The 27054-nt window shown below is 24.2% G+C and overlaps 2 protein-coding genes and 2 non-coding genes across 18 annotated transcripts in view; 2 read left to right on the top strand and 2 right to left on the bottom strand.

Annotated features, from left to right (window-relative positions):
* Nucleotides 1-18624, bottom strand: part of LOC108003438 (cytospin-A) — a 20524-nt gene extending 1900 nt beyond the window's left edge. Inside the window, exons 1-10 of one of the 10 annotated variants that reach the window (XM_062078369.1) lie at nucleotides 18446-18624; nucleotides 18050-18204; nucleotides 14382-14479; nucleotides 12495-12635; nucleotides 5498-5846; nucleotides 3643-4011; nucleotides 3321-3533; nucleotides 2797-3252; nucleotides 2297-2732; nucleotides 286-2064 (exon numbers count right to left, since the gene is read on the bottom strand). In XM_062078369.1, coding sequence (XP_061934353.1) covers nucleotides 286-2064; nucleotides 2297-2732; nucleotides 2797-3252; nucleotides 3321-3533; nucleotides 3643-4011; nucleotides 5498-5846; nucleotides 12495-12635; nucleotides 14382-14467 — 3829 coding nt within the window. In that variant the 5' untranslated portion in view covers nucleotides 14468-14479; nucleotides 18050-18204; nucleotides 18446-18624. Of the gene's footprint in view, nucleotides 1-285; nucleotides 2065-2296; nucleotides 2733-2796; nucleotides 3253-3320; nucleotides 3534-3642; nucleotides 4012-4506; nucleotides 4608-5497; nucleotides 8143-12494; nucleotides 12636-14381; nucleotides 14480-14953; nucleotides 15132-18049; nucleotides 18205-18445 lie in introns of those variants that run through there. The other 9 variants (XM_062078370.1, XM_062078367.1, XM_062078368.1 and 6 more) reach the window with 9 other exon arrangements.
* On the bottom strand, nucleotides 13584-13655 carry Trnac-gca (transfer RNA cysteine (anticodon GCA)). The gene has a single exon. It is a non-coding gene; the product is annotated as a tRNA-Cys (tRNA).
* Nucleotides 18625-19648: 1024 nt separating the features above from the next.
* LOC107992621 (SLIT and NTRK-like protein 4) lies at nucleotides 19649-24914 on the top strand. 6 transcript variants are annotated; one of them, XM_062078377.1, is made up of 6 exons: nucleotides 19649-20536; nucleotides 20885-21088; nucleotides 21211-21306; nucleotides 21848-22169; nucleotides 22235-22837; nucleotides 22927-24914. In XM_062078377.1, exons 2-6 carry the CDS (start codon nucleotides 21042-21044, stop codon nucleotides 24457-24459), a joined length of 2601 nt encoding a protein of 866 aa, XP_061934361.1. In that variant the 5' UTR covers nucleotides 19649-20536; nucleotides 20885-21041; the 3' UTR covers nucleotides 24460-24914. The 6 variants fall into 6 exon arrangements, with proteins under 6 accessions (XP_061934361.1, XP_016904114.1, XP_061934362.1 ...); XM_062078379.1 differs by lacking the exon at nucleotides 19649-20536 and adding an exon at nucleotides 21373-21499 and having other exon boundaries at nucleotides 21070-21088; XM_017048625.3 differs by having other exon boundaries at nucleotides 20885-21306.
* Nucleotides 24915-26817: 1903 nt separating this feature from the next.
* On the top strand, nucleotides 26818-26890 carry Trnak-cuu (transfer RNA lysine (anticodon CUU)). Its single transcript has one exon. It is a non-coding gene; the product is annotated as a tRNA-Lys (tRNA).
* Nucleotides 26891-27054: the final 164 nt, after the last annotated feature.

Genomic DNA, 27054 nt, shown 5'->3' with positions numbered 1-27054 from the left:
TTATACAAAAATATTTTAACAAAGAACAAAAAACAAAAAATTTCAGAATAGAAATATAAGGATCATACAAAAAAAAAATTAATATAATAATTAATTTAAAAAATATGAAAGATGAAAAAATTTTAAAGAAATCTGAGACTAACAACGAGAAGGGTATTTACGGGTATTTAACACATTTATTCATTAAAATTAAAAACCAGAACAGACAATGGGGATTTGAATTCTGCAAGTACAAGCAATCACGTTTTCACACTACTATTGGCGACTTATGGTCGCATATTGTACCTATTTGTCGGCCTGGTTTCAGATCCACATCTTCGATAATCGTCTCAAATTTTTCTCTTAAAGATGAAGTCCTTCCTATTAGAGATTTATTCTTGAACGCTAAATTATTATTATTTTGATTTATTTTCGAATCTGAATTTAAATTGAAATTCTCATTTTTTATTTTTTTTTTATATATGATTATAGAATTATTTATATTAGTTTCTGCATTTGATTCAGATTGAGATAAATTCATATTTAAGAATTTCATACGTTTTAATCTATTTACTTCACATAGCGATAAATTTTTTTCAGTCTTTCGTAACTCATCATCGAGTCTCATTGTTTCATCAATAGTTTTCTGTATCAAGGTAGAATCTAATTCTGCAGTAGTTTTGTTTGAATATGATGTTATAAGTTTCCTTAATGCAAATTGTGAATTGAAAGGCAGACTATCTAAAGTAGATCTAGATATATTTTCCAAAGGAAAGAGAATAGGATATGTATTATATTTTTCTCTCTTTATATCTTCTTTTTTAAGATTTAAGGAATCTAAATCTTTTGATTTTTGATATAAGTAAGGCTCAATTGAAAGATTTTTTGATTCTGTAGATAGTGAATCATTGATATCTTTTTTGCATATTGCACTTTCAATATCATAATTATAAGGTATAAATTCCTTTTTTTGCTTTAGTTTTTTTATATTTTCATTATTTAAATTATCAGAATAAGTTTGTAAATTCAGATTATCTAAAGAAGTAAAAAAGCTTCGATTTTTCAAAGTAGAAGAGAATAATTTTTGTTTATAAGTAGTATCTAAAAGAGAATCAACAATTTCACTACTAATTTTAGACTCATTTTTTTTCAGAAATCTACGCTTTTTATATAAAAAATAATTATTTTTATATTCTTCTTCTAATTTTTTGAATTCAGAAACTTGCATGAGAAAAGCATTTTCTTTATTTCTTGAATCAGATGCAAACCCATTTTCTATTTTAGACTCATTTAAATGTTGAGATTCTTGGGTACTAGTTATTTTAAAATTATTTATATTTATTGAATTATTGTTTGTTTGAGTACTTTCTTGCAATATTTTTCTCATGTTTGGGTCTACTTCAAATTTCAAATCATTCATTGCATTCTCTATACCGGAATATATGTAATTTTTAGGAACAAAAACTTGACTATTAGAGATTTCAATACCATAAGAATCTGTTCCGACATTTTGAATGCTTTTTATGTTTTTTAATAAAGATGATTTTATAATTTCATTTTCCTTTGAAATTGATATATTTGGTATGTAAAATTTCGAATAGTTTTCGGTAAAATCAAAATATTTGTTTGATTTCGTTTTCTTGGAAGTTTCTATATTTATTTTTCTATCAAAATCATCACATTCTATTGAAGATTGTTTTTCGAAAAAATATCGATTTTCAAAATCATTAGATTCTAATAAATTATTTTTTATTTCAAAATTATGCTTAATTTCTTCTGTAAAAAATTTATCATTTAATTCAAGAGGTTGTTTAAGATATGAAACTTCATTACTATTTTCAAATTCAGTATCTTTATGAATAATCAATGAACTTAAGTTTTTCGAATCGTTAATTTTTAAATCCTCTTTATTATTTGAATTTGTTTCTGTTATTATTTTAAAATGATCAAATTTTAAAGTTTCTTTCTTGGACTCATATTTCTTCTTTATAATAGTACGGCCACGTTTTAAGATATTGCCAGTAGGTTTGCAAGAATTTCCAGTAATGTTACCAAAACTCTTACATTGAGATACTGTGAGGCTGCCTGATATCCGAATGAAATTTAAAAAAAAAAAAAAAAAAAAAAATAATATGCATTGAATTAATCATTATATTCCTGGTTTTTTTATCGTTTGTTTGAAATTTCCTTATAAAAATATATAAACTCATTAAATTTTGTTTTCCTATTATATTGTGATAAGTATAATTATATCTTTTTTCTAACAGTATATTAGATAACAATATAAAATAAAAGCTTTTAAAAATAGTTTACTTACCTTTATTTAGCTTATCAAGTTGCGCTTCTAATGCTCTTAGTTTATCTCTCTGTGCTTTATTCTCCATTACAACTCGCTCTAACTCACTTTGTGCTTCCGTTTTAAAATCGTTTGCGACACGAACGGTCATCAATAGATCTGTCTGAAACTGTTCCCATTCAGTGATTTCTTCTTGTCTCAATTTACGTTCTTCAGTCAAAGCATGTTCTAATTCATACTGGCGTGACTGAATATCGCGTTCCCTCCTTTGAGCTTCATTTAATGCGGCCTTTAATTCTCTTTTATCTTCCAAATGCCTTTGACATTGTGCCTGCAACTCTGCTAAGGAATCCCTCACAAGTTGTAATTCTGTACTCACAGATAATCTTTCGTCTTTCAATTGATCCAATCTGTATTCCAGATCATCAATAGCTGATTTAGCATTATTACGCGCTACCTAAAATATATTAAATTTATTTATATGATTATATATATATATATATATATTTTATTGAACATACTTTGTATTCTTCTTGAAGTTGTGAATATTGATCTCTAAGACGATCGTGATCGCAATGCGAACGCGCTAATTGTTCTTGCAAGGCTGCCGCTTGTGTTTCTAAAGTGTCTTTTTCTCTTCTAGCAGCATCTAAAAGTTCATCTGCTTCACTTTTATTTTCTACTTGTCTCGATTGTTCTAATTCTTCAATTTTCGCTCGGGCATTTTCCAATAGCGTAGTTAACCTGCTGATTTCTATATTTCGATTTGCACCTTCTTGTCTAGCTTCTGTTAATTCCATATCTAGTTGTTTTCTTTCAATATTTGCTGTCTCTACCGAGGATTCTAACAAATGGACACATTTTGTTAATCGTTCTGTTTCTGTGGCATTGATTTCTGCAGCTGCTCGAAGACTTTTTAGTTCGGATGTTAATTCTTCTTGTTTTTGTAGCAAGGATTCTCGTTCTTCTTGTGCACTCTGTAATTGATTAATTTAAAAAATGATTGAATGTCATAGTTTAATGCTTTAAAATTAAGAGTGTTTACTTTTAGAAGATCTACTAATTTCTGTTCTCGTTCTGTATTATATCCTTTGGAAGATTCTTGAGGTTGCTCTTCTCTTAATAATAGACCTTGCAATGTATCAACTTTGGAACGAGAGTCTTCAAGTTTTTCTGTTTGTCTACATAATGATTCTAACAGCACATCTTTTTCTTCTGTTAATCTTTCATTGTCAGCTTGTAATTCTGTAAGCTGAGCCTACAAATTAAAAGAATTTTATAGTTATATTATTATACTATTGTTTAAATTTATAAAAGTTATAATTTTATAATTTTACTTTTATATAATTTTATAATTTTATACATACTTGTAAATCGCTTAATTCTTGAATTGTTGCTTGTAACTCTTCATTTGTTGAATAATGAGTTTCTTCCATTTGCAAAATTCTATCTTGTAGACATGCAACAGAAACTTCTGATACAGAACTAGAAGAATGTTTATCCCAATCTGGGGTAGTACACTGAGCATTATCTTGGGATATAGTTGTAACAGATATGGATCCTTCATCTTGAGGAATTGCTATTGATGCTGGTGCAGAATTGTGTAATCTTGAGGCATCCAAAAGTAATTGTTGTTTTTCTGAATCTGATAAAGGAGAATGAGCTACATCTCTAAGTCTTGCTCGAAGAGTTTCATTTTCTTCAGTAAGACGTTCTAATTCCAAACTATGTTGTTCCTATAATATAAAAATAAAATCATGAAATCTTTTATTAATTAAAAAATTTTAAAAGCATATATTAAAAATGGAAATAAAATCATTACAAAATATTATTTTATTATTATAACATTTTCTATTGTCACAAACTGATAAAAATGTTTATATTTTTTCTGTTGATTTCTTTGTTGTTTTATTTATATTAAATACATGATGTCAGACTCTTACATAAATCAGAATATGGTAATTGATTGTATTCTAATTATTCGAACCGAGTAGCATGAAGAAATTCAATATGTTTAATAGTATAATATACTATGATGATATTGAGAATACCAAGTTTCTAATTCAAAATGAACGATTTTTTTCTATGATTATATGACGAAATAAATCTTTATTTTAGGTTAAGTTCACGAATGTTCGATCAAACATTTTATAATTTTTTAAATGATTGTTAACTATTTATGATTGTACAAACAATTTATAAAACGAAGCGTTTTTTCTTGTTTACCATACCATGAAGAGAAACAACGTTTTTTCATAGCGTTTGCTTTACTTCACAAATTTTCTTTCTTTGTAAACATCCTTATATTTTACGCCCTCTGGTTATTTTTAAATAGGCGGGATCATATTTTAGAATATTTATATAATCAAATAGAATTATTTATAATAATAGAATTATAATAGAATTATAATAGAATTATAATAATAATTTATAAATAATAGATTTATATAATCAAAATGACAATTTAATTAATTCATAAAAAATTAATTTTCATTTTTTTATAAATTATTTGTAATTCAATGAATTTAGTAAACATACGAATGCATTTTAAATTAAATTATAAGATTAATTTTATTGATTGCACAATATTTTTTTAATATCAAAAAATATAACAAGAGAGAAAAAATTATCTGTCTTTAATTATTGCTAATATCGATAAATAAAATCAATCTTCTTCATCGCATAAAAAATGTCCTTGAAATTTCTTTCTTTATATAATAATTTTACACAAATAATGAAATGAGAAAAGTAAATTTATAAATATATTAAGTAATTTTATACATAAAAAAAATTGAAAATAAGGAGAACAAAAAGGATCGAATTGAAAACCAATAATGTAAATAATAATGAACACAATATATATATCTTTTTTTGATTTATGATTATTTTATCAATTTTGATCAATATTTTGATCAATTTGATTTTATTAAAAATCTTATTAAAATTTTTTCAAATCATAAATATATTTTAAAATTTGAAATTACCACTATTTTCAAAACTAAATTTTTGAAAATAACATATATATTATATTATATAATATATAAATATTTTATATATTAAATATAAATATTTCATATTGAAATCTTAATAAAATATCTTTTATGAAAATACTTATAATTTATAAAGTTAATTTAAAAAATCAAAATTTTTACATAAATTATGTAAAGAAAAGAGGCTTAAAATTTTTTATAGACATTGAAACATATAATATTGAAACATTACCTTGAGAGAGGTAAGCTCGGCACGTAGTTCAAGAAGATTTTGAGCATCACAAGACGCTTCCCGTAAACTTGATTCGAGTCGGACGTGTTCCTTGCGTAACACTTCAATTTCCCGTTCAAGATCCTGCATCCTGGACCCTTTGGTGGGTCCCTTAGGATTATAACTATTTTTAGCGTTTCCTTTAGCTCCTTCTTTACCGAGGGAGCACCAATTGTCTGCTGATGAATTCTCGTTCTTCACCTCGAGTGAAGAGGCGCTTGGCGCCTGACGCAGCGAAATCTGTTGCTGTTGTTGTTGCTGCTGCTGCGACTGCGTCGGCGGTTGTTGTTGGCCTCTGCGAAACAGCGATCTGAACTTCATCATGGTCGCTCTTCACACTTCACTGGGCATTCAAGTGAAATTGAAAAAACATTATTCCCGAAAACGCGAAGATTTATCGTTTCATTTTTCCAATCGATAATATAGTTTAAAATTATTTAATTTATAAATAAATTATATTATAAATTCACTGGATAAAATTATTTAGTTTCATAAAACTGAACGAAAATTTTCACTGTGTTCCATTTCATATGTTCTTTATATATAATTTCAACAAAATCTTAATCAATAAAAATTTCATTTTTAAAATTACTTTTCTTTCACAAAGTCAAACTTCGTTATCGACAAATATATAAATATAATCTAGTTTTTCTATAATCGTTTTTATACACAGCATTAAAATTCATTCATATAATTTTTCACTTTTTATAGGATACTATAGATATTTACACTACACTATGAATAAAAATTTAAAAAAATTATAATTTAATTATAATTATAGTTTCTTTACAAAGCATAGAAAATTTTTTGTAAAGAAAACACACTATACATATGTGCTACTTTCACTAAGTAGAACATTTCAAGTTTAATTAAAATACGTCAATAAAATTTTTCAACTTCTTTCTCGAACGGATTTCTCGATCATGTCATCAAGTTAAGGTTACACGACGAAAAATAATCGGTTTCTTGCAGCGTGTGACACAAGCTTAAAGAGAAATTTGAAGATTCGTACAGAATTATTCGACCTCGAACTACTTTTAGAGATCCTTGTTCATGAATGTATACGAATTCCAACAAAATACGTATAGATTCACTTAGATTACAAACTTCGATAACGACCACTTGTTGCATCAACCGGCTGAATTCTGTAGCGAGTGTGTTGTGTCTCTCGATGTTTATGTGAGAAATATATTTGCATCCTTGATCATGGAATTTGCAAAATTGACTCTTTCCAAATGAATTTTTGATAAAGTGAAGCGTTGTATTATTATTCAAACTCATCGGTGATCACATTGATAAAATTCTAATCATCAATAATTGAGCCTTCCAAAGACTAATTATTAATTTTTAAATTCAGAACTTGAAAATGTTGATAACACTTTTCCTGAATAATAATTTTTCTTCAAAAAATAAAGAAAAATGATACATTCCAATCCACTGTACATCAAGCACTGAATACAAAATTCGACGAATCGACGACCGAGCTTGCCGGGAAAAGTCTGATTATTGGAAGAGTGGGAGAAAGTGGTAGTGGTAGTGGCACTTAGAAATGAAGGTGGGAGAAATAACGGGTGTCCTATTTGCATTATCACAGTATAGAGTAAGATAAGAACTTTACCAAAACAATACAATATAATAGAACACCCGTATTTCTCCCACTTCCATTTCTAAGTGCCATCACCACTATTAATTTCTCCCACTTTTTCAATGGTTAGACTTTCTCGACAATTCTTCTGTTGACGATTCGATTGACTCGACTTAGATTCTCACCAGAAGTGGGGGTTTACCCCACTACAGGTTTCAACCATTTTGCCAGACGAAGGATTTGAGAAACTCGGTTCAGATATTAAATATACAGAAAATTATGACATAACAATAATATTGCTAATTTTTTTTTAGATCATGTTGATATAGATATAAAATATTTTTCTACAAGAAAAAATAAATAAAATCTTATTTTTATCTATGAATCTTAATCAGTTTATCACAAAAGGAACATGATATTTATTTTATAAATAAAATATATAAAATATTGATGCAACAAGAATATGAACAGTGAAATTTTAATTGCACAAAATTTGGATTTCTTTCAAGAAGAAAGAAAAATTTAATTTAATTTTTAAATAATAATAAGTTATTTAAAAAAATATATAAAATATTTAAATATATAAAATAGTAATGTATAGTAATTTTTGAAAAAATTAAATTTATATTTATAAATTTTATAATCATATATAATAATTCATATTCACATATTTTCTAAAAAAAATCATATTTAATTAACCAGCTCAAAAATAAGATTTTAATTATTTAGTTACCTATTAAATTTTTTCAATAAAGATTTATATAATGATTTACAATCACGAAAGATAAAGAAACAGAGATAATCAATAGGATTAGATAGTCTGCGTCAATTCTTCGGGAACGAATAAGTATGTAAGTGCTTACTTACATATACTATCAAAGATAGTTAGGCGAGTATAGAGGGGTGAGGAAGAAGAGGTAGAAACTGCTTAAGGAGGCCACGGAATCTGCAGACGTCGTCTCACCATCAACCAGTTTTCTCATACGGTCGACATATGGTATGTACCCGGTGGTCTAAACTTCTTTAGAATTAAGATGTGAATTAAATTCATGAGATAAAATCTGCCTCTTAACACAAAATCGAATACTATTATTGATATATAATATTACATATCGTTTTAAAAATTAATTACTAAATATTATATATTGAATTAAAATAAATTCAAATTTTATAATTATAATATTCTTGTAATAATAAACTTCTTCTAATAACATAATTATAGTAAATTCGGATAAGCTAAAAATTAAAATCAAGTCTTAGATTAAAATTAAAATATAATTTTTAAAAAGTAATTTTTTAAAAAACATTTTAAATAATTACAAATTTTTTAATTAGTACGAATGTTTAAAAATTAATATTAAAAAAATAGAATTATACGAATTTTATATATATATATTTAAATATACTCAATATAAAAAAATAAATTCTTAAAATTGAGTTTTGTTTCCTTTAATTTTAAATATTATTTAAAATTAATGAAATAAAATGATTATTCAGAATGCAAAAAGCTAAATCAATTTATTTTCATGGCATTATCAAACCAATGACTTGACTCTAGTGATTGTAATCTGATCGGGGTCGATTTCATGGTAAGCTAAGTAACGTGTACAAAATGCACACATTGAACGTATCATAAAGCTAACACATTCGTGAAATATGTCGACTATCTTAGCTATCTTAGCTACATTTTTACAATACATATATTTCATCATGAAATTCGCATATTTTTATTAAATTTAATTAGTGGAAATATTCTCGTTGGAAATATCTTTGCATATATAAATAAAGCATCGAGGCTATCGAAAATGGTTTGAAAAAACAAATAATATATATAAATATATAAATTTATATGATTAGTATAATATTGGAAAGTATTTGGCTGATGTCCATTAACATTAATCCAAAAAAAAAACTCAAAATTGGCAGATTTAATACAATGAATTTGTTATAAAGCATTCATAATATATTTCAAAAGTTTTAAAAATGAATAACCAACAATTCGATTTGTTTTTTTGTCTTGTATATTGAAATTTGTATAAGAAATTTTTAAAAATTTAATAAAAATTAATTAATTTTTTTTTCTTAATAAAGAAAAAAACTTAATCTATGCTTTATGTCTTATCTAATTAATGTATTTTAACACTATTTTATAAATTTATTATAATATATATATCATATATTTATACTATATATTATATTATTATATATTATATATATATTATATATATATATATATATATATTAAACTGATAAATTATGTAGGATATTTATTGTTTTTAATGAAATTTTTTTATAAAATTAAAAAGAAAAAGAATAATAAGAAAATTATAAGTATCTTCAATATCTTACTAATTTATCAGTTTAATATATATATATATTCTTACAATAATATGTTTGGAACTACATATAATTACTTTTAGAAAAGATTAATATTTATTAAGCGTACAAAAGCGGACATCTTAGTAATATTAATGGAATAATGTCTACCACGATGTAGACACGTTAACTTGTTGATTCTTAAACGGTCACGGCATTATTCATTCCTCGATTAGTATTCTATACAATGTTTCTATACATTTTACGTCAGTGCGTTTCTTCAGAAGATTGATTAAACATTTATTATCTCGACAATTCTTCAATTCTTCAATTCTCTACCTTTATTAATATTCATATAATTAATTTTCTAATTGAATTTCTTTTTTACTCTAATTAAGGAAAAAGAATTTATACTAATTTACTTTTTGAATCAGCATATTAAAATAGAGTGAAACATAAGTTAGCAGGTTGCATAAATGCATAAATGAGATCAAGGTTGATGCAGTATGCTTTCTCTGAATCACTGTGACCAATCCAACCAACATGTATATAAATTCTGATTGCGAATTGTCACGTCCAAGAAAATGCGTTGTTGATGTTATGGCCTTATCTGCACGTCAAGGAGACCAAAGAAAGATATTATTGCCAGGTGTAGGAGATGTGTTCATATTGTGACGCGATGGAATTATACAAAAACGTTCGGTTTGATAATGATAGCGATTTGAGAGCGAATTTTAATACACAATAATTCTAAGTTTTTTTTGGCAAAAGATAAAAAAAAATAAAGATTACAATGAATTAAAATAAAAAAATAATGATCAATTCTTAAAATAAATGACAAAAAAAAGATGTATTGCATATATTTTTGTTATGTGACTAAGATATGATCGATACAAATATTTATATCAAAGTAAGCAATAATCATTGCAATGCAAATATTGAATAAATATTGATTATAAAATTGAAATCTGTTTTATTTCATTTGATTTAAATTCTAAATTCTTTTTTGGAAATGAGTGGTAAACAATTACTGAGAATAAATAAAGATGTTTAGTTAATTTCTCTGATTCTTCGATCAACTTACATTGACGTCATTGCTCGTTTTCTCCCAATTGATTTTATCTTTATATAAAGATCTTTAAAGTATCTCATTATGAGCATTTATATTATGGAATCTAATGATTCCACCTATGATAATTTATTTGTCTTTTAGAAATATTTCTTATAAATATTGAAATAAAAAAAAGAAATCTTATCTTTTATTTGCCAAATCAAAAAAAGAAATATTTTAAAATATTAGTAATAAAATCTAATTTATGACAATAAAAATTCTTTTAAAATTTTGTAAAAATATAAGAAATTTTCAATTTTTGTTAGATATTAAATATAGTAAATATAGTTTTTATATGTATATAAATCTATTTTTTATAGTTATATTTATATTATGACTTAAATCCATCGCTAACGTATTCACTTAGCTAAATACTATTCTATGATGGATCACCATAAATACAAAGCATCGAGTTGAAACAAGTAGCTCATTGACTTTTGATTTACTGGATATCTAGGTCATATAATGTTAATACCCAGTGCTGCTCTTATTGTCACAATCGTAGATTTGTCGAATAGACGCTCTGTAGCATCTATTTTAGAAACCTTGTAAAAATCAATCTCTTCTCCTCCTTTTTTTTTTTTATTTCTATATTTTTTTCTTTGTAATTAAATTATATTAATTAAACAACGATAAGGAGCAAATATTGTTAATATATATATGTTATGTAAACTCCAATGTTATGTTATTCGCAAACTTTTATTTTCTAATAAATATAGATTCTTCAGAAAACAATAATTACAGGAAAAATAAATATATGTAATAATAAATATATTAATAAATATATTATTTGATATAATGGGAGTTTGATTTATGATCAATCAATCAATCTGAAAGGATTGGATTGGATCAGTTAGAATGGACTTTTTACGTTAAACAATATGAATCAATAGAAAACGTTAGAAAAAAAAACATATAGTATATATTAATTTGACAAAAAAAATTTTGTTATATCGTATTGTAAGAAGATTTATATTATAAAAAATATAAATAATATTGATTAATTAATTATAAATAGCCAATAGAAAACTCATAAGAAAATGATATCATTATTATGTGATAACAGTTGTTATCAATCGAACATTGCATTCGAACAAATCATCGATTTGAAGTTGTTTAATGAAAGCATTAGTATAATTAGTATAATAAGGAATTATTTTTTTTTAATAATTGGGTGTTTAATTCGTTACTTTTTTATATCTTTTCGAGGTTATAGGAAATAATTTTTGAAGAGCACTTTTGGTTATTTTAGCAAAAATGGCGACTTTCAATCACAGAGAAAAAAAAGAAAACTATAACCGATACAAGAAAGAAACTGTTTTAAAATTTGTTTCTTTAATTACTAAAACTATTGCATGTAACAATCAATTGATGTATTCTAATAAGAAGAAAAAGTATATAATCTTAGATATTTACATTTCTAATTCATGCAAACTAAATGTGTTTAGAAAACGCAATATATGATTTTTATTTTTACATTTGACTACTTTACTATAAATTTTTATAAAAAAGTTCATTATATAAGAACATTAATAATAAGGAATTTAATAAATGTGACAAAAGGATATAGAATTCTCAATTTTTTTGTTAAAAAATTGTAAATTCGATTTCCTTATTTTTTCTTTCTATATATTACATATTCATATTCATTACATATCTGATAGAAAATAAAGAAATATTCATCAAATATGATATAATTTGATACATATACATATATGTATATATCTAAATCTTGTGATATTGAAATAAGAGACATATAGAGATAAATGAATCTATTAGCAAAGTAATATCATTTCTTTTCTTAAAAGTTTTGCTTTTTTCCTCTTTTCCAAAAGAAAGAAATTTATTACATATATTAACAAAATGTGTCACATGGTTTATATCGTTATGTGTGATGCATAGAAAGTATGGTAATCCAACAGTCGAGAACTCAATTTAAAACTTACTTGTGCTGCTGCTGTAACTTCGTCTCGTATTTGATAGTACGCTCGATTTTTTTGATCACTGGTTGTTTTGGGCTGAAAAACGATGTAACTACGTCCCGTTTTTTGCCTGTATTAGGCAATAGTATTAAGTCGGATTTCGATCTGAAATTCCCAATAAAAATTTTAATCGATCAAAACAATTGTAGAAATTCATAGAATTAAAGAGACAAAGTTTAAAATTTTTATTTAGTATAAAGTTTAATAGTATAAAGACAACAATTAATTATAACAATGTTTTAGCTATATGTATTATAGAAATAAAATTTTTATAAATAATTAAATCACATAATATTATTGAACTCTGTAAATAGTCATAATATTGTTTTATTCATATTAAATGAATAATAAAAAATTATGTAATATAGCTCTTTAATTACTTACTTATATATTAGATTAGCAACTTATAATATAGAATATAATATATTATAATACATATAATTATATATAATATATATAATATTATAATATACAATATAGAATTAAAACATATATCATATTTTCTGATATTTTATTAATTATATTATTTCTTATGATTTTTATATTATTCTATTAATTATAATTATATTATTCTATTGATTTTCTTATGTTACTGATTATGATTAAATAGAGTTTATTATTAAATTAATTTAATAAATTGATCATTCTTTGCTATAACATGTTTTTTTAAAAAAAACTTTAAAAACTTGAATAGATTAAAGTTAATGATGAAATTCATTAAGATGTGACCAATTAAGAGATCAATTCTATCATTGAATACTAATCAATGTCTTATTTAATATATTTATTAGGAACAATAATGTAATATATAAAATTAATTTTATTTTTGTCTTACATTGTCTTTACTTGATTAAAAAATGTTAATGTTAAAACACAATTTAAAAAAAAAAAAGAAATTTTGTTATTGATTTTTATAAGATATTTTTATATTTTTGTATATATTGGTATAATTTATAAACAATTATTTTTTATTACATTACATTTATTTTAAATTTAGAATAATAATTTTTATATTATTTTATAAAAGAAAAATTTTTATAAATAAAAAAAATTAGGGGACACCCGGGTTTGAACCGGGGACCTCTCGATCTGCAGTCGAATGCTCTACCACTGAGCTATATCCCCTCTTACTACCTCCAGTTTTTTAAAATAGTATTATAAGTATTATAATAATATATTTATAAATTATACTTTCTTAATGAATCTAAATTAAAATTAATTATAAAAAAATACTTAAAATATTTGTAAAGATTATTTACTTAAAATTTATTTATTTATTTATTAATACACTTTAATATCATTTAATAAGTTTAATATCACTTATGGCGATAACAAAATTTTTTAAAAAAATAATAAAACAATTTCTCAGATAAACAGAATTGTTTATCTGAAAAAATCTAAATATTATAATTATGATAATGAATCTATCTTCAGTTGTTTGAATGTCAAATGTTTATTATATATATTAATTAAAAAATTACTGTCAGTTTGTTGGCTATTAACACCATCTATACGCCAAATTTTCATCTACCGTTATTACCGACTATATTATTATCATTATTATTACTATTACCATTATATCGATAATATAGAAATCTTTAAAATTAAATTATTAATCTTTTTAGTCAAATTAGAAAATTATTTTGCAATAATTATATAATAGATATAATATACAATATATATAAATTTAATAATAAAATTTATATAAACATTAAATGAAGAAATGAAAGCAAATTTTAAATAATTTCTTTTTTTTTTATATAGCTCTTAATATTAACATTAACTTGAGTGTGTAACATTAATGAAAAATTCTTTAATTCTTTATTTTTAATGTGAAAGTTTTATATTCACCGAGTTTTCGTGGACTTGTTCGTGACCAATATAGAAGTAACTCTTGCCCGTTTAAACGGTGCTCGCCTTCCCGAACCCACAGACATTCCGCTTTGAGCCTATAACAAATTATTAATACAATATTTAATTAATATAATTCAAATTATTAATACAATATTTAATTAAATTTACAAAAATATATATAAATATAATATATAAATTATACATTGTTCTCTTATATGACATAAATTAGTCTTGAAATAATATCTATTAATCTTGAAATAATTCGTATTTATGCATGAAAACACATGTGAATATATTTAAATTAATAATATAGGTACAACGTTGAAACCGCAAGTGTAACATCCTTGACAAGATATCTTCTCTTACGAACATGAATTTGATCTGTTCGCATTGTGGATATGTATTAATAGTGGTTACTAACGAAACATGTGCTAAATAATTATAGAAATGAAGGACATTTGAAAATGCAAGATGCAAAAGTGCAAATAAACGCATGATCTAGAAATATCTTAGGAAGGACAGAATCTATCAATGATTTTCCTTGAATTTTACAATAGAATTAAGCATACCGTATTTCCTCCTAGAGCATCCAGTAATTGACGAAACATTTTTAGAAAATCTAAATGAATTTCTGAAATTAGTATACAACCTCTTTGATGCAAAAAATCTTGATTTATGAATTAGTTCAAAATTTTCACTGAAATCATAAATTTCTTAACCTATAACACGTTGTTTACAGAACATTTATCACTGAAATTATTCTATTATATCATTCCCGTGTATATAGAAAATTCTATAGAATTCGAGATAATATGATAAGAAATAAAGTAATCACGATAAGTCGAGAAATATATATATATATCTATAGATATTCTATAGATATCAAGATATTTACGATAGTAGATACGCGAATGATTATACATTAAATTTCTGAATTTAATAAAATTATTTACTTTATCGATTAATTTATTTTGTAATTTGGAAACTTGTTTATGTTTGCATTTAAATTTTTTGATAATCTCAATAAATATTCAATCTTATAATAAAAAAGATTAAAATTTTATAAATTTGAGAATGTAATTATGAATTGAATAAATAGGAAATTTTTAATAGATTAAGTATAAATGAATAAGTACTAAAAAATTATTTATAACTAAATATACTTGCAATTTGCAAATGTATTGATAAAATCTAGCGGATTTTCAATGAATGTATATACTAAAATAAGAAAATAAAGAATTTCAATCAAAAGAATACACATAACTGTAAAGGTTCATTGAACTTCGCTGTGCACATGGATTCTCGGCCAATAATAAAGATACATGCACAGTACGTAATTAGGTTTTGTATATACATACATAAGTATTATCCCGTACTCGTGGACTTGTGGCCCACGCGAAATATTTGCACATACTAAATTCACAATTATTGCCTATTCTTTTATAATAGTTTTATGATAGTTTACATAACAAACAAAAAAAAAATTTTAAACTTAATTCTTTGTATTTTGAATATATTACCGATTATATTTACCGACTTTGTATTTTGAAAATAATTTATGAATTTTTCTAGATTTTTATTTTTTATATAATATATAATTTATTTTATTTAATTAATAATTTAATATTTTATATAGTTTATATTCTATATATTCTATTATATATTCTATATTCTAGTATAATTTAGTATGATTTTTATAGTTATGTAACTATAAAAATGATTTAATATAGTTATGTAACCTAAACTAATAAATAAAAAATAATTGTAAAAAATTATAAGATCATTAGATCATAATATACAAAAACTAATCAGAATAAATATAGAGAAATAATTGTTTGATAGAATAATGTAATGTTACAAAATTTACTGATCCATAAGATATGAATATGTAATTAATCGGTATTAGCATTAAATGTCGTGTAATTTCTACTAAATTAGAATTTTTGCAGAATGAGTTATTACTGCTACTTATGAGATAAATAATTATTATGTAATTAATAAATTATGAAATTCGTTGTATGAATGAATACTGATATAACCTAATAATTTGAATCTATGAATTGATTATGAACGATTTATCTGTATATATTTTGATAATGGACTAAAATGGTCAAATCTTTAGTATGTGAAAATTTTGATTGATTTTTTTTGAAATCAGAAAGATGTTTAATGTAAAATTAATAAAATTTTATAATATATTTAAGATTATATGGATTCATCATATTAAATATTATATTGAATTATTAATTTTGAAATGGATATATGAAACAATTAATAATTATTTAAAAATAAATTAAAGATTGTTTAAAAATCATTAAAATTTAATTGAATTCTGTAAATTGAATTGTAAAAGTTAAACTAATAAGCAAAAACAGAAAATGCAGGATATAGAATACATATATATATATAGAATGCATCAATAGTTTCATAGAATGTGAACGTTTTTCATATTTTGTTGTAGGGTGTGGCGGTGATTGGCTTGTTTCCTCGGCCTACACTTTGTCAACGGGAGCAACAGCTTCGATAGTATCGAAGAGAACACCAGATAACCCACATATATAACGTCCGCGTAAACGATTCAACGGATCGCGTGGTAACCTTTATTATCTCCTATCTTTTCTTTTGAAGGCCCTCTAAACGGACTACAATAACTATTTTGTGTACTATATATACACATAACATTTTTATTAAATCTACATTTAATCTAATTCTGAAAATTATGTTAATTTTCATCAAAATTCTCACATTTTTATATATATATATATATAAAATTCTAAAGTGTAATATAACCTCATTATAATCGCACCTGCACATAGATATCTAATTTTATGATTCGATGCTTATAATAGTAATATCAATTATAAATAAATGTCCAATGTGGAGAGGGAACGAACCGACTGAGAAAAATGAAAATCGAAACGATCCGCGCTATTCGGCAGTTCAATCCGAACTGGCTACATCCATGCCATTCCTTCTACATTATTCTGCTGCTGACCTCTCTTATTTCCCTCTCTCTTATTCTTTGATTCGTCCCTTCGCTCAGCATTATTACAAATTGGATACTTGCTATATAAACAATCAGTTGATTTCTGTAATGTTTTCTCTTTTGTAATTAATTACTTTTAGATAAGATAAAGAAAATATATGTTTCTATTGAAAAAGAATGTTTTAAATGATTAATAATACATAATAATTGTCGATAATGTTATTGTTACTTATGAAATATATATGTTTCTTTGAATCAAATAATTGTTATAATAATTTTGTTTAAATTAAAATTAAGTAATTATTTTTATAATTTCAAATATATAGATATATTGCAGCATCCAATGGTCTTATTTATTCATTTTTTGATTACAATACATCAATGAAAAAAATCTTTGTTTCTTTATGGTTTCAGAATTTCATGATGGAAAAAAGTCATATGTACGTTTTTATCTCGTTAGAAGATAGTTCAATGGAATGCATATATGATCAGTTGTTTTATTAGCTTAGTCAGCTTGGTGCATGCGAACTAGATGACCTTCTGACCTAATCGCCGTTAATTTCATTTTCTACGCATTAGGTACACGCGAATCCCTTTGCATATGATAGAAACTAGTTGCGGAAAATATTTTCTAGGAAAATTTCTGTTGCGCTCCAAATACCTGTTTGCTTCTACTCACTTGGCGAGATTATAATTCGTGACGCCTCACGTAAATCTAACCATAGATCGTGAAGTTGAGACTTAGTCTTGTTATCCATTTTTCGCTTAATTTTTGCAGGCTTTCTCTTACTATTCTTGATTGAAATTTCAATTTTTATTATTTTTAATTATTACCTACAAACAATTTTTCTATCAAATATTTTTATTTTGAATGTATTCTAAGAGTTAATAAATAAGTTAAATTAATAAATATTAGTTCAGATTATAAAATAAATCGAATCAATTGTTACGATTAATAAAGAACAGAATATTATCTCATGATTTATAGAATGTTTAGAAACAGTTCTAATTAATTACGTAAATAATTAACACTAATGGAGGAACTATGGCAATTAGGAAAATTAAAGTTACTTACCAGATTCTATTATGTTAATATGTTTAAAGTATATTATCAACTATATCGAATATCATAAAAAGTTAATTACTTATTATATACAATATTTTTATATTTCTTTTTAAAATACAATCTACTAATAAGAGACAAATTCTACGAACAAATGCGGAACTGCATGCACCACGACAGCTTGCAAGAGACTGCCGGTTTTAATGACGATGCACAGTTTTCAATTTAGATGAATAAGATGAACAGATGATAGACAGTATAACAGCGATCATCAATTATTTACATTATTATGCATAATCCCATATGCACCAACCTGATATTATAAAGATAATCATACAAAAAATATTATTTTTAATCTTTCATTAAATAAATAATAATTAATGGAAATTTGGATAATTATTTTATGTAATTTTTTTATTTTATATAAAATATTTTAAATTACTGAAAAAATATTTTAATATTTTAATATATAATATTAACATATCATACTAATATTATTATATATTAAAATTCTATAATAAATAGACTAAAATGAAAAAGTATTGATTTTTAATTGATGATATATTTGTTATGTACTACAAGAGTGGATGAATTTGTTTTTGAATAAAAATTTATCTTCTATTAAATATATTTATATTTATATATTTATATTTTTTTTTATAATTAATAATATTTATCGATACTTCATTGAAATTAAACTATATAAAATAATTGCATCAAAATGAATTAGTTAAGGAACTAATAATTTTGATTATTTATCTAAATTAGATGATCCAACATATGACAATCGTAGTTAAGTTAGATAAGATACATGAAGAACAACGCATCGCTTAATTTATTTGGCAAAATTGGATCATGCATTATTACCATGACTATGTCGAAACTATTAATTCAAGATACTTTTTCTAATAATAATATAGTCTATTAATTCTAAAGAAATTAAAGAAAAATTGTTTAAATTGTTTATATAACATAATAATGTTATAAAAAATTTTTGCTTTGGTGTCACAATATAATGAAAATTAGTTGAATTATTAATCTGAATTAATTAGCAAAATTAGCTATGTATTATCTGATAATTAATTAAAATCATTATGTTAGCGTAGAAAGCGATTAAATTCTTTTAAAAAATTCTTCTAATTAATATATTGATAGCCATTATTCTTAGTTATTTGTATTAAATGTAAATTTAATATATATATTGCATAATATATTGCAAAATATATTAAATTTATATCTAATGCAAATAACTAAGAATAATAGCTATCAAATTGCCTTAACGTTTCCGGTAACTCCCTCAATCCTAACCCAGACCTTGCTACTAATTTGATCAATAGAATTATATTCATAAAGATATAGCTGCAGCTACGCGTCATACTTTGGCAAATGCATCATAGTAAAGACTAGTTTTTCTGCCAAACTAGAGCAGCGTATGCTAAAGATAGGTCGGGGATCGGTGTATGTACCTACAATCGGTGCGGACGACAAGGACAACCTTGGCCTTAGAAGTTTATATAATGAGGAAGCACGAGATCACGAGCTCAGTCGCGTTGTTTCGTTTCGATCCACCGATTCGTTACCTGTTTAAGTTTTTTTCAAATGCGTTCATGATGCATAATTATTTCCATTTATAAATAATTATAAATAATTATTTATATTTTTTTAATACTGAAACTCATTCCAATCAATCAATTACAATAATAAAACAGTGATTCCGTAGCAAAAATTGATGTCTTATTGATATTAATTGTAATTCAAGATAAATGTTCCCGTTTCATTATATATTGATATATAATAATTCCATATATTACTAGAAAATAGTTGAAGATAAAGATTAATGAAAATAATTTTGAATACCTGAAACTATTAATTACCATTCCATATTTTTAATGTGGATTACAACAACAAGAAGATGTTGCATCGCAAAATTTCAATGTTTGAAACAATAAACAGAAGATATTAGATTATTTCATCAGTGAATCGTGCACGAAACGAATTTGAGAGGAAATAAGAATATAATAATATTTTGAGATCTTTAAAAGTGAAACATTGGAGACAATTGAAACGAGAGAAATGCGACTGGATCGTCAAAACATGACCATGGTAAGTTGCATCAATGATGCTTCCAGTATGCAAAATAAAAATAAGTTTTTGATGCCTGAAAAGTATAATATTATAAAATAATTGATAATAAGAAGTTAAATTTAAAATTTTTATTATATGATTTTAAACTTAAAAATAGAAATTTAAAAACAAAACAAATTTAATAATTTGAATAAATTTATAATTTATGGATGATCGAGGATGATCAATAAACAATATGAATTGTTAATTAGATAATATGAATTGAGTCTTTTTTATTTTAATATCACAGATTTAAATCTCAAAACTTGTATTACTATTTTTGGACAACGATATCGACTCTTAATTAAAATGAAAATATATGTTTAGGTGACACGACAAGTCTAGAATTGGAAAGAGAAGATGCATTTGATTTTACTCTGGGCGTTGGTTGCCCTAATTGGGCATGCAGAGTGCAAATGCAGTCTAGCACCGATTGTAAATAACGAACGGTCGATCGCCTACGTTTGCACTCATGACGACCTGAATGACCTCGATGAAGTTTCTAACGAGGCAGATTGGATTGAATTCACGGTATCGCGTATTCATCTTATATCAGACAATGCGTTCTGGCGTTTCAAAAATCTCAGAAGACTTTCTTTTTACAATTGTCATATCAACTTCATCGGTCCTAATGCTTTTTCTGGCTTAAATAGGCTGGAATGGCTAATATTCCATGGGACTAAGATTCATATAATTAAGACCGATTGGTTCCGTCCTTTGACAAACTTGAGGAAACTTATTTTAGATAGGTAAAATATATTTACCCTTATGTTTATTCTATAAACAATGAGATTCAATATTATCTATTGAATTAGTACAATTAACTTTCAATAAACCGGCATGCTAAGGACTTCGACGATGCCGAATCATCAAGTACTACATCGGATTATTTAACTTAACTATTCTTAGGATCTATTTTAACTTCATGGATTAAAATTCAAGGTATAGTTAGTTATAAAAACGATACTGATTATATAAAAAGAATTTGGTGATCTGATCTAATTTAAAGTCTGATCTAAAATAAATTTACATAATAACAAAATGATATATAATAATTATTATATTGTAATATAGTATAAATTGTAAATATAATGTCAAAATCTGAAAAGATTCAAGAAAAGCATTATAGGCTAAATTATTTACAATATACGGAAATATAGCATTTCTTTTATTGTCAAATGCTAGCGTCCTTATTGACAATTTATTTATTAATTTATTGCTAATTTATTATTATGTAAAAATGATAATAGAATTCATAATTATTGCAAGACACGTCGGAATTGTTTACAGATGTGGCTTAGTGCATATCGAATCTGACGTATTCCGTATGCTACCGAGATTAGAAGTTCTAGGCTTGCGCGATAACGATCTTAACTGTTTACCGATCGAGGAACTATCTTATCTGCAAAACCTCAGAACCGTACGTATCGACGGAAACCCCTGGCTCTGCGAGTGTCAACAAAAATTGAATAAATATTTCCGATCTCAATCTATCGTTCAAGAATGTTTGAGACAAATTAATATTTGTAGAAAATATCAATGTATGACATCTATTGGAGTTCCGATTTTTTCTTCTGTTCCAATTACACAACAGTTCTACAACTTTAATAAAGTAAATATATTATTATGTAATATGTATAATATACAATAATAATGAAAAATGACTTTTCATTACAGGAACATATGATGATTCATGGAAATGAATTTCAAACAAATGTACTCACTTCTTTAAACAGACTTCCAGATAAAACTACATGGATACAAATTTCTGGTTTGATAATAAATACGTTGCCAAAATATATTTTTTTCAGATTTGGAAATAGTTTAAAAAACTTGGATTTGAATGACTGTCGGATTAATATGATTGAAAACGGAGCTTTTGCAGGTTTGCATAAATTACAACGGCTTTCTTTGATTGGTAATCGATTACCTGTTTTGGGTATCAATTGGTTTCGAGATCTTATCAATCTTCAACAATTAATTTTACAACGAAATGAAATAGAAAAAATAGAAAGAACTTCTTTATGGCATGTGAGAGATACTTTACGATATCTCGATATTCGAGACAATTTGCTTCAATGTATAACCATTGAAGAATTGATTGAATTGAAACAATTAGAGAGATTAGATGCTATGGGTAATCCCTGGCTCTGTAGCTGTCGAAACAATCTCCAAAATTTCCTTACTCAAAAAAATATTGGTTTCGAAATCAACACAGGTCGATGTAATGAAAATGAAAACGAAATTTTAGATAACAACAACAATTGGCGTCAGCAACAGGTATTACACTAATCATTTCTGTTAATTTATTCAATTTAAAAATTTTAATAAACAAACTTTAACAAAAATGATTTTTTTCATATACATAGATTGTTCAAAATACTTTAATCACTACTGGAAAAATACATTGGACTTCCTTTGAAGATAGCATTAAACAAACAAATATATCGATATTAAAATCGCCTCTTTTATCCCCTCCATCAGAAATTCATATAGACACATCGCAACTTCCTATTTATACAGGTACGTGCTATCCAGAAAAAATTGATGAAAAATCTAGATCGACTTACATTTGTCGAGGTATTACATCTATTGAGGAATTGAATCTGATACCTTCAACAACACATACAATTCGAGTTATTTTATCTAACATCAAGAAACTTCCTGAAAATACTTTCACACGCTTTGATGGTTATTTATCAAGATTGGAATTTCGAGACTGTGGTATTGAAAGAATCGAATCACGTGCCTTTTCGAATCTTCATAATTTAGAATACCTATCTCTTCGAAATAATCAACTTGAATCTATAAATGCAGACATGGTTCAGGGCATTTACAATCTAAGATATTTAGACGTATCTCACAATAATATATATCGAATCACAAATGATGTCTTTGATCAATTGCCGTATCTTATTAATTTAGACATATCTGACAACAATATAAACTGCATCGGTATTGAATATATGGCCCATAAATTACGTTATTTATCGTCTCTGGATGTTTCTAATAATCCTTGGAGTTGTCTATGTGGCACCAAATTAATAGAATTTTTAAATAAACGTGGTATAAAATACGATAAAACATTATTCTTGTTAAAAGAAGATTGTTATTCCTCATTTAGACCTGATATTATTACCAACTCACCAATTCTAGTGACAACTAATATTCCTCTTTCAAATGAAACTATTGAAGGATCCTGTACGATTCATGAAGATGCCACAGGAATTCGATATCGATGTATAGATGGCAATTTGTTGTTATTGCAATCAATACCATCAAATGTCAGTGCAATCGAATTTAATGAAGGACATTTACCGCGATTACCTTTAGAATCTTTTTCAAAATTTATAAATTTGCAAGAACTCATTATCAGAAATTCTGGATTGACAATAATAGAGCATGGTGCATTTAATAATTTAAATAAATTGATCAATTTAACCATTCAGGATAATCCTCTGGAAATGATAGAATCTTCTTGGTTTAATCTGGAAAATTTAGAAAGATTAGATTTACGTGGCAATTCAATTAAGTATATCGAATCTGGATCATTTCGCTATCTGAATCGATTAATATATTTAAATCTAGAAGGGAATGATTTAAAATGTATTTTTACTAGCGATTTGAATGATATGCCTAATGTATATATTATTGAATTTTCTGGAAATCCATTGAAATGGAGATGTAGAGTTGAATTGGAACAGTTTTTAGAGGCTCGAAAAATTAGATTTATAAAAATTGAGAATTCTTGCGAAGGTAAAAAATTGGTGAGAAATCTTCTGTTGCAAAATAAAACTGATGGATCTTTTGATTGTCCATCTGAATGTTCAGCAGCCATTAATATTGATCGATATTTATCTATTTTATTTATATTACCAGTACTAATGACACTAATTTATTAAAAAAATCTTATAATTGATACTTAAGTATAATATAATGATCTATTCATTGTAAAATATTGCATACTGTTTTTCACACTGTTATTCAAATAATTCAAATATTTAAATGTACCTATTGTTATTTTTTTCTTCATTAATCTTTATTAATAGTTTATATTAAAAGAATACATATGAAATTATTAAAAGAAATTTTATATTTTAATGCAATGCTTAATAAATATAATACGAAAATAAAGGATTTAATAACTGTTAATAAAGGACTATCAAGAATAAAAAGAAATGTATTTAACTATTGTATTTTTTAAACTTATAATATTCTATACTCTATTTTATATATATAAATATACTCTTTTTTGTTTTCATAAAAAATTAGATTTTAATTTGTATAAATAAAAGTTTTCATTTATATAAATATATTTATTGAAAAATGTTTATTAAAAAAATGCTTTAATATCAAATATTTTTTATATTTTAAAAATAATTACTACACAATAATTATAATATAATATTATTTCATAGATATGAAAAAAAAAAAACAACTATACACATAATATTAGAGATTGTGATTTTTAAAGTATATTAAAATATACATAGATATATATAATGTGTATTAATAATTTAAAAATCTACATTTTCAATACACATTTTCAATATATTAATTATAAATGCTGATTATATATAAATTATAAGTATAAATTATAATTAATATATCTCATAAAAAATTATTATTTTTAAAAATAGAAATATTTTGCGTGCTATTTCTTCTCAGCGAATCAATTTCTGACAGTAAAAATTTATTAAGTATTTGTTTCTTTATAATAACGATTAATATTTGCATAGTAATTTTTATAAAATTAAAAATAACAAAAAAAAATTTCATAAATGAATATTTGATAGTGATTTTGATATAATATATAATATTTTAAAATATTTTCCTATTTTTTTTATTTTCAAGCTAAAAAATTTGAGTTAATTAAAAATTCCATTGCTTTCGTAGAGAATACTTTATATCAAATATTTGCGTTTTGGCATATATTAAGATGCTATATTTTGCGAGATCATTTTAAAGATATAAGAATGTGATTTATATTTTTTAAAAATTAAAATATTTTAAAATAAAAGTAATAAAAATGACAACTCATATTTTGTTTGTGTTTATGGTCAAAAGCAAATAATAGAAGAAAAATAGAAATAAAATAAATATTTAGGAACTAATACCATAGATAAAAATAATATGTAAAAAGAAAATCAAATAGTATCAAATAAATGTAAGAAGATAGAATATTAATATTTTATTAATAATTAAATATAAAAAGATAGAATAAAAATTAACTATCAGCGCTATCTATTGAGTATTAAAGACATTTCTTAAAAAGCAAGATAAAATATGGTAAGAATTGAAAAGCAGCGCCATTTTCTAAATATTAAAAATATATAAAATATTTCAAAAAGATAGCGCTCAAAAATCAATTCTTTATTCTATTATTTGCTTTTTTTTTATAGATTTTTATAGATTAATTTCATTTATAGATATTATAATAATATTATAGATGAAATTAAATCTATAGTATTATAAAAATGAGATTGATTGTTTCTTTTTTTCTATTTTCTTTCTTTGTTTTGTAATAAAAATTTTTGCACTTAAGAGACGATTCCAAAATCTGATTAATTTTACTATCTTATAAAATAAAAATACATTAAGATACATAAAAATGATTTATATATATTAAATATATGTTACATTTGTGATATATTCTCGAAAAATCGATTTAAAGGCTAAAAATAAATATAAAAATTGGCATATATAAATATCAATTGACATATATTTATTAAATATATATTATAAGTCCGTGTTAGATGCAGGAAAATAGAACAGAATGCAATAATGGTATAACAAGGTTTCAATCTCATTTTTTTTAATACAAACTTCAATTGCTTACAAGTTTTAATTAATATATCAACTTTTGCATTTGTTTCGGTTTCTAAAATTATTTATTACAAAAATATATTATTTTTATTAATTAATATAAACGATTTGAAATTCTATAGTATTATAGAAGTAAATATTTACATGTATATTTAGATGAAAATAAGATGATAAATAAAAATAGAAATAGAAATCTAAAATAGCAATCTCCAGATACGAAAGATTTAAATCAATGAATTATTAATTGGTTGTGCTTAAAAAAATAATATTAGTATATATCAGTAAATTGTGATTAATTGATAATTGTATAAATAAATAACTCATCGTAAATAAAGATAATTTTTTTTTAATTAATCAAAAATATAATTTTACTTTTATGATTTTTTTTTAGTAATTTTAACTATTTGTTTTAGATTAAAAATAATTTTCTAATAGCCCGGCTAGCTCAGTCGGTAGAGCATGAGACTCTTAATCTCAGGGTCGTGGGTTCGAGCCCCACGTTGGGCGATTTTTTATTTTTATATTATTATGAAGTAATAAGTATATGGTAGTTTCATAAAATAAATAAATAATAAATAAATCAATTATAAATTAAAGCATCTTTCATTTTGAACTTATAAATTATTCTAAAAATTATTTTCATAGTTATTCATATTTTAACAAAAAAATTT

Source organism: Apis cerana, linkage group LG8 (genome assembly GCF_029169275.1).
Source record: "Apis cerana isolate GH-2021 linkage group LG8, AcerK_1.0, whole genome shotgun sequence".
NCBI classification, from domain to species: domain Eukaryota; kingdom Metazoa; phylum Arthropoda; class Insecta; order Hymenoptera; family Apidae; genus Apis; species Apis cerana.
This window is presented reverse-complemented; position numbering and strand designations above follow the sequence as displayed.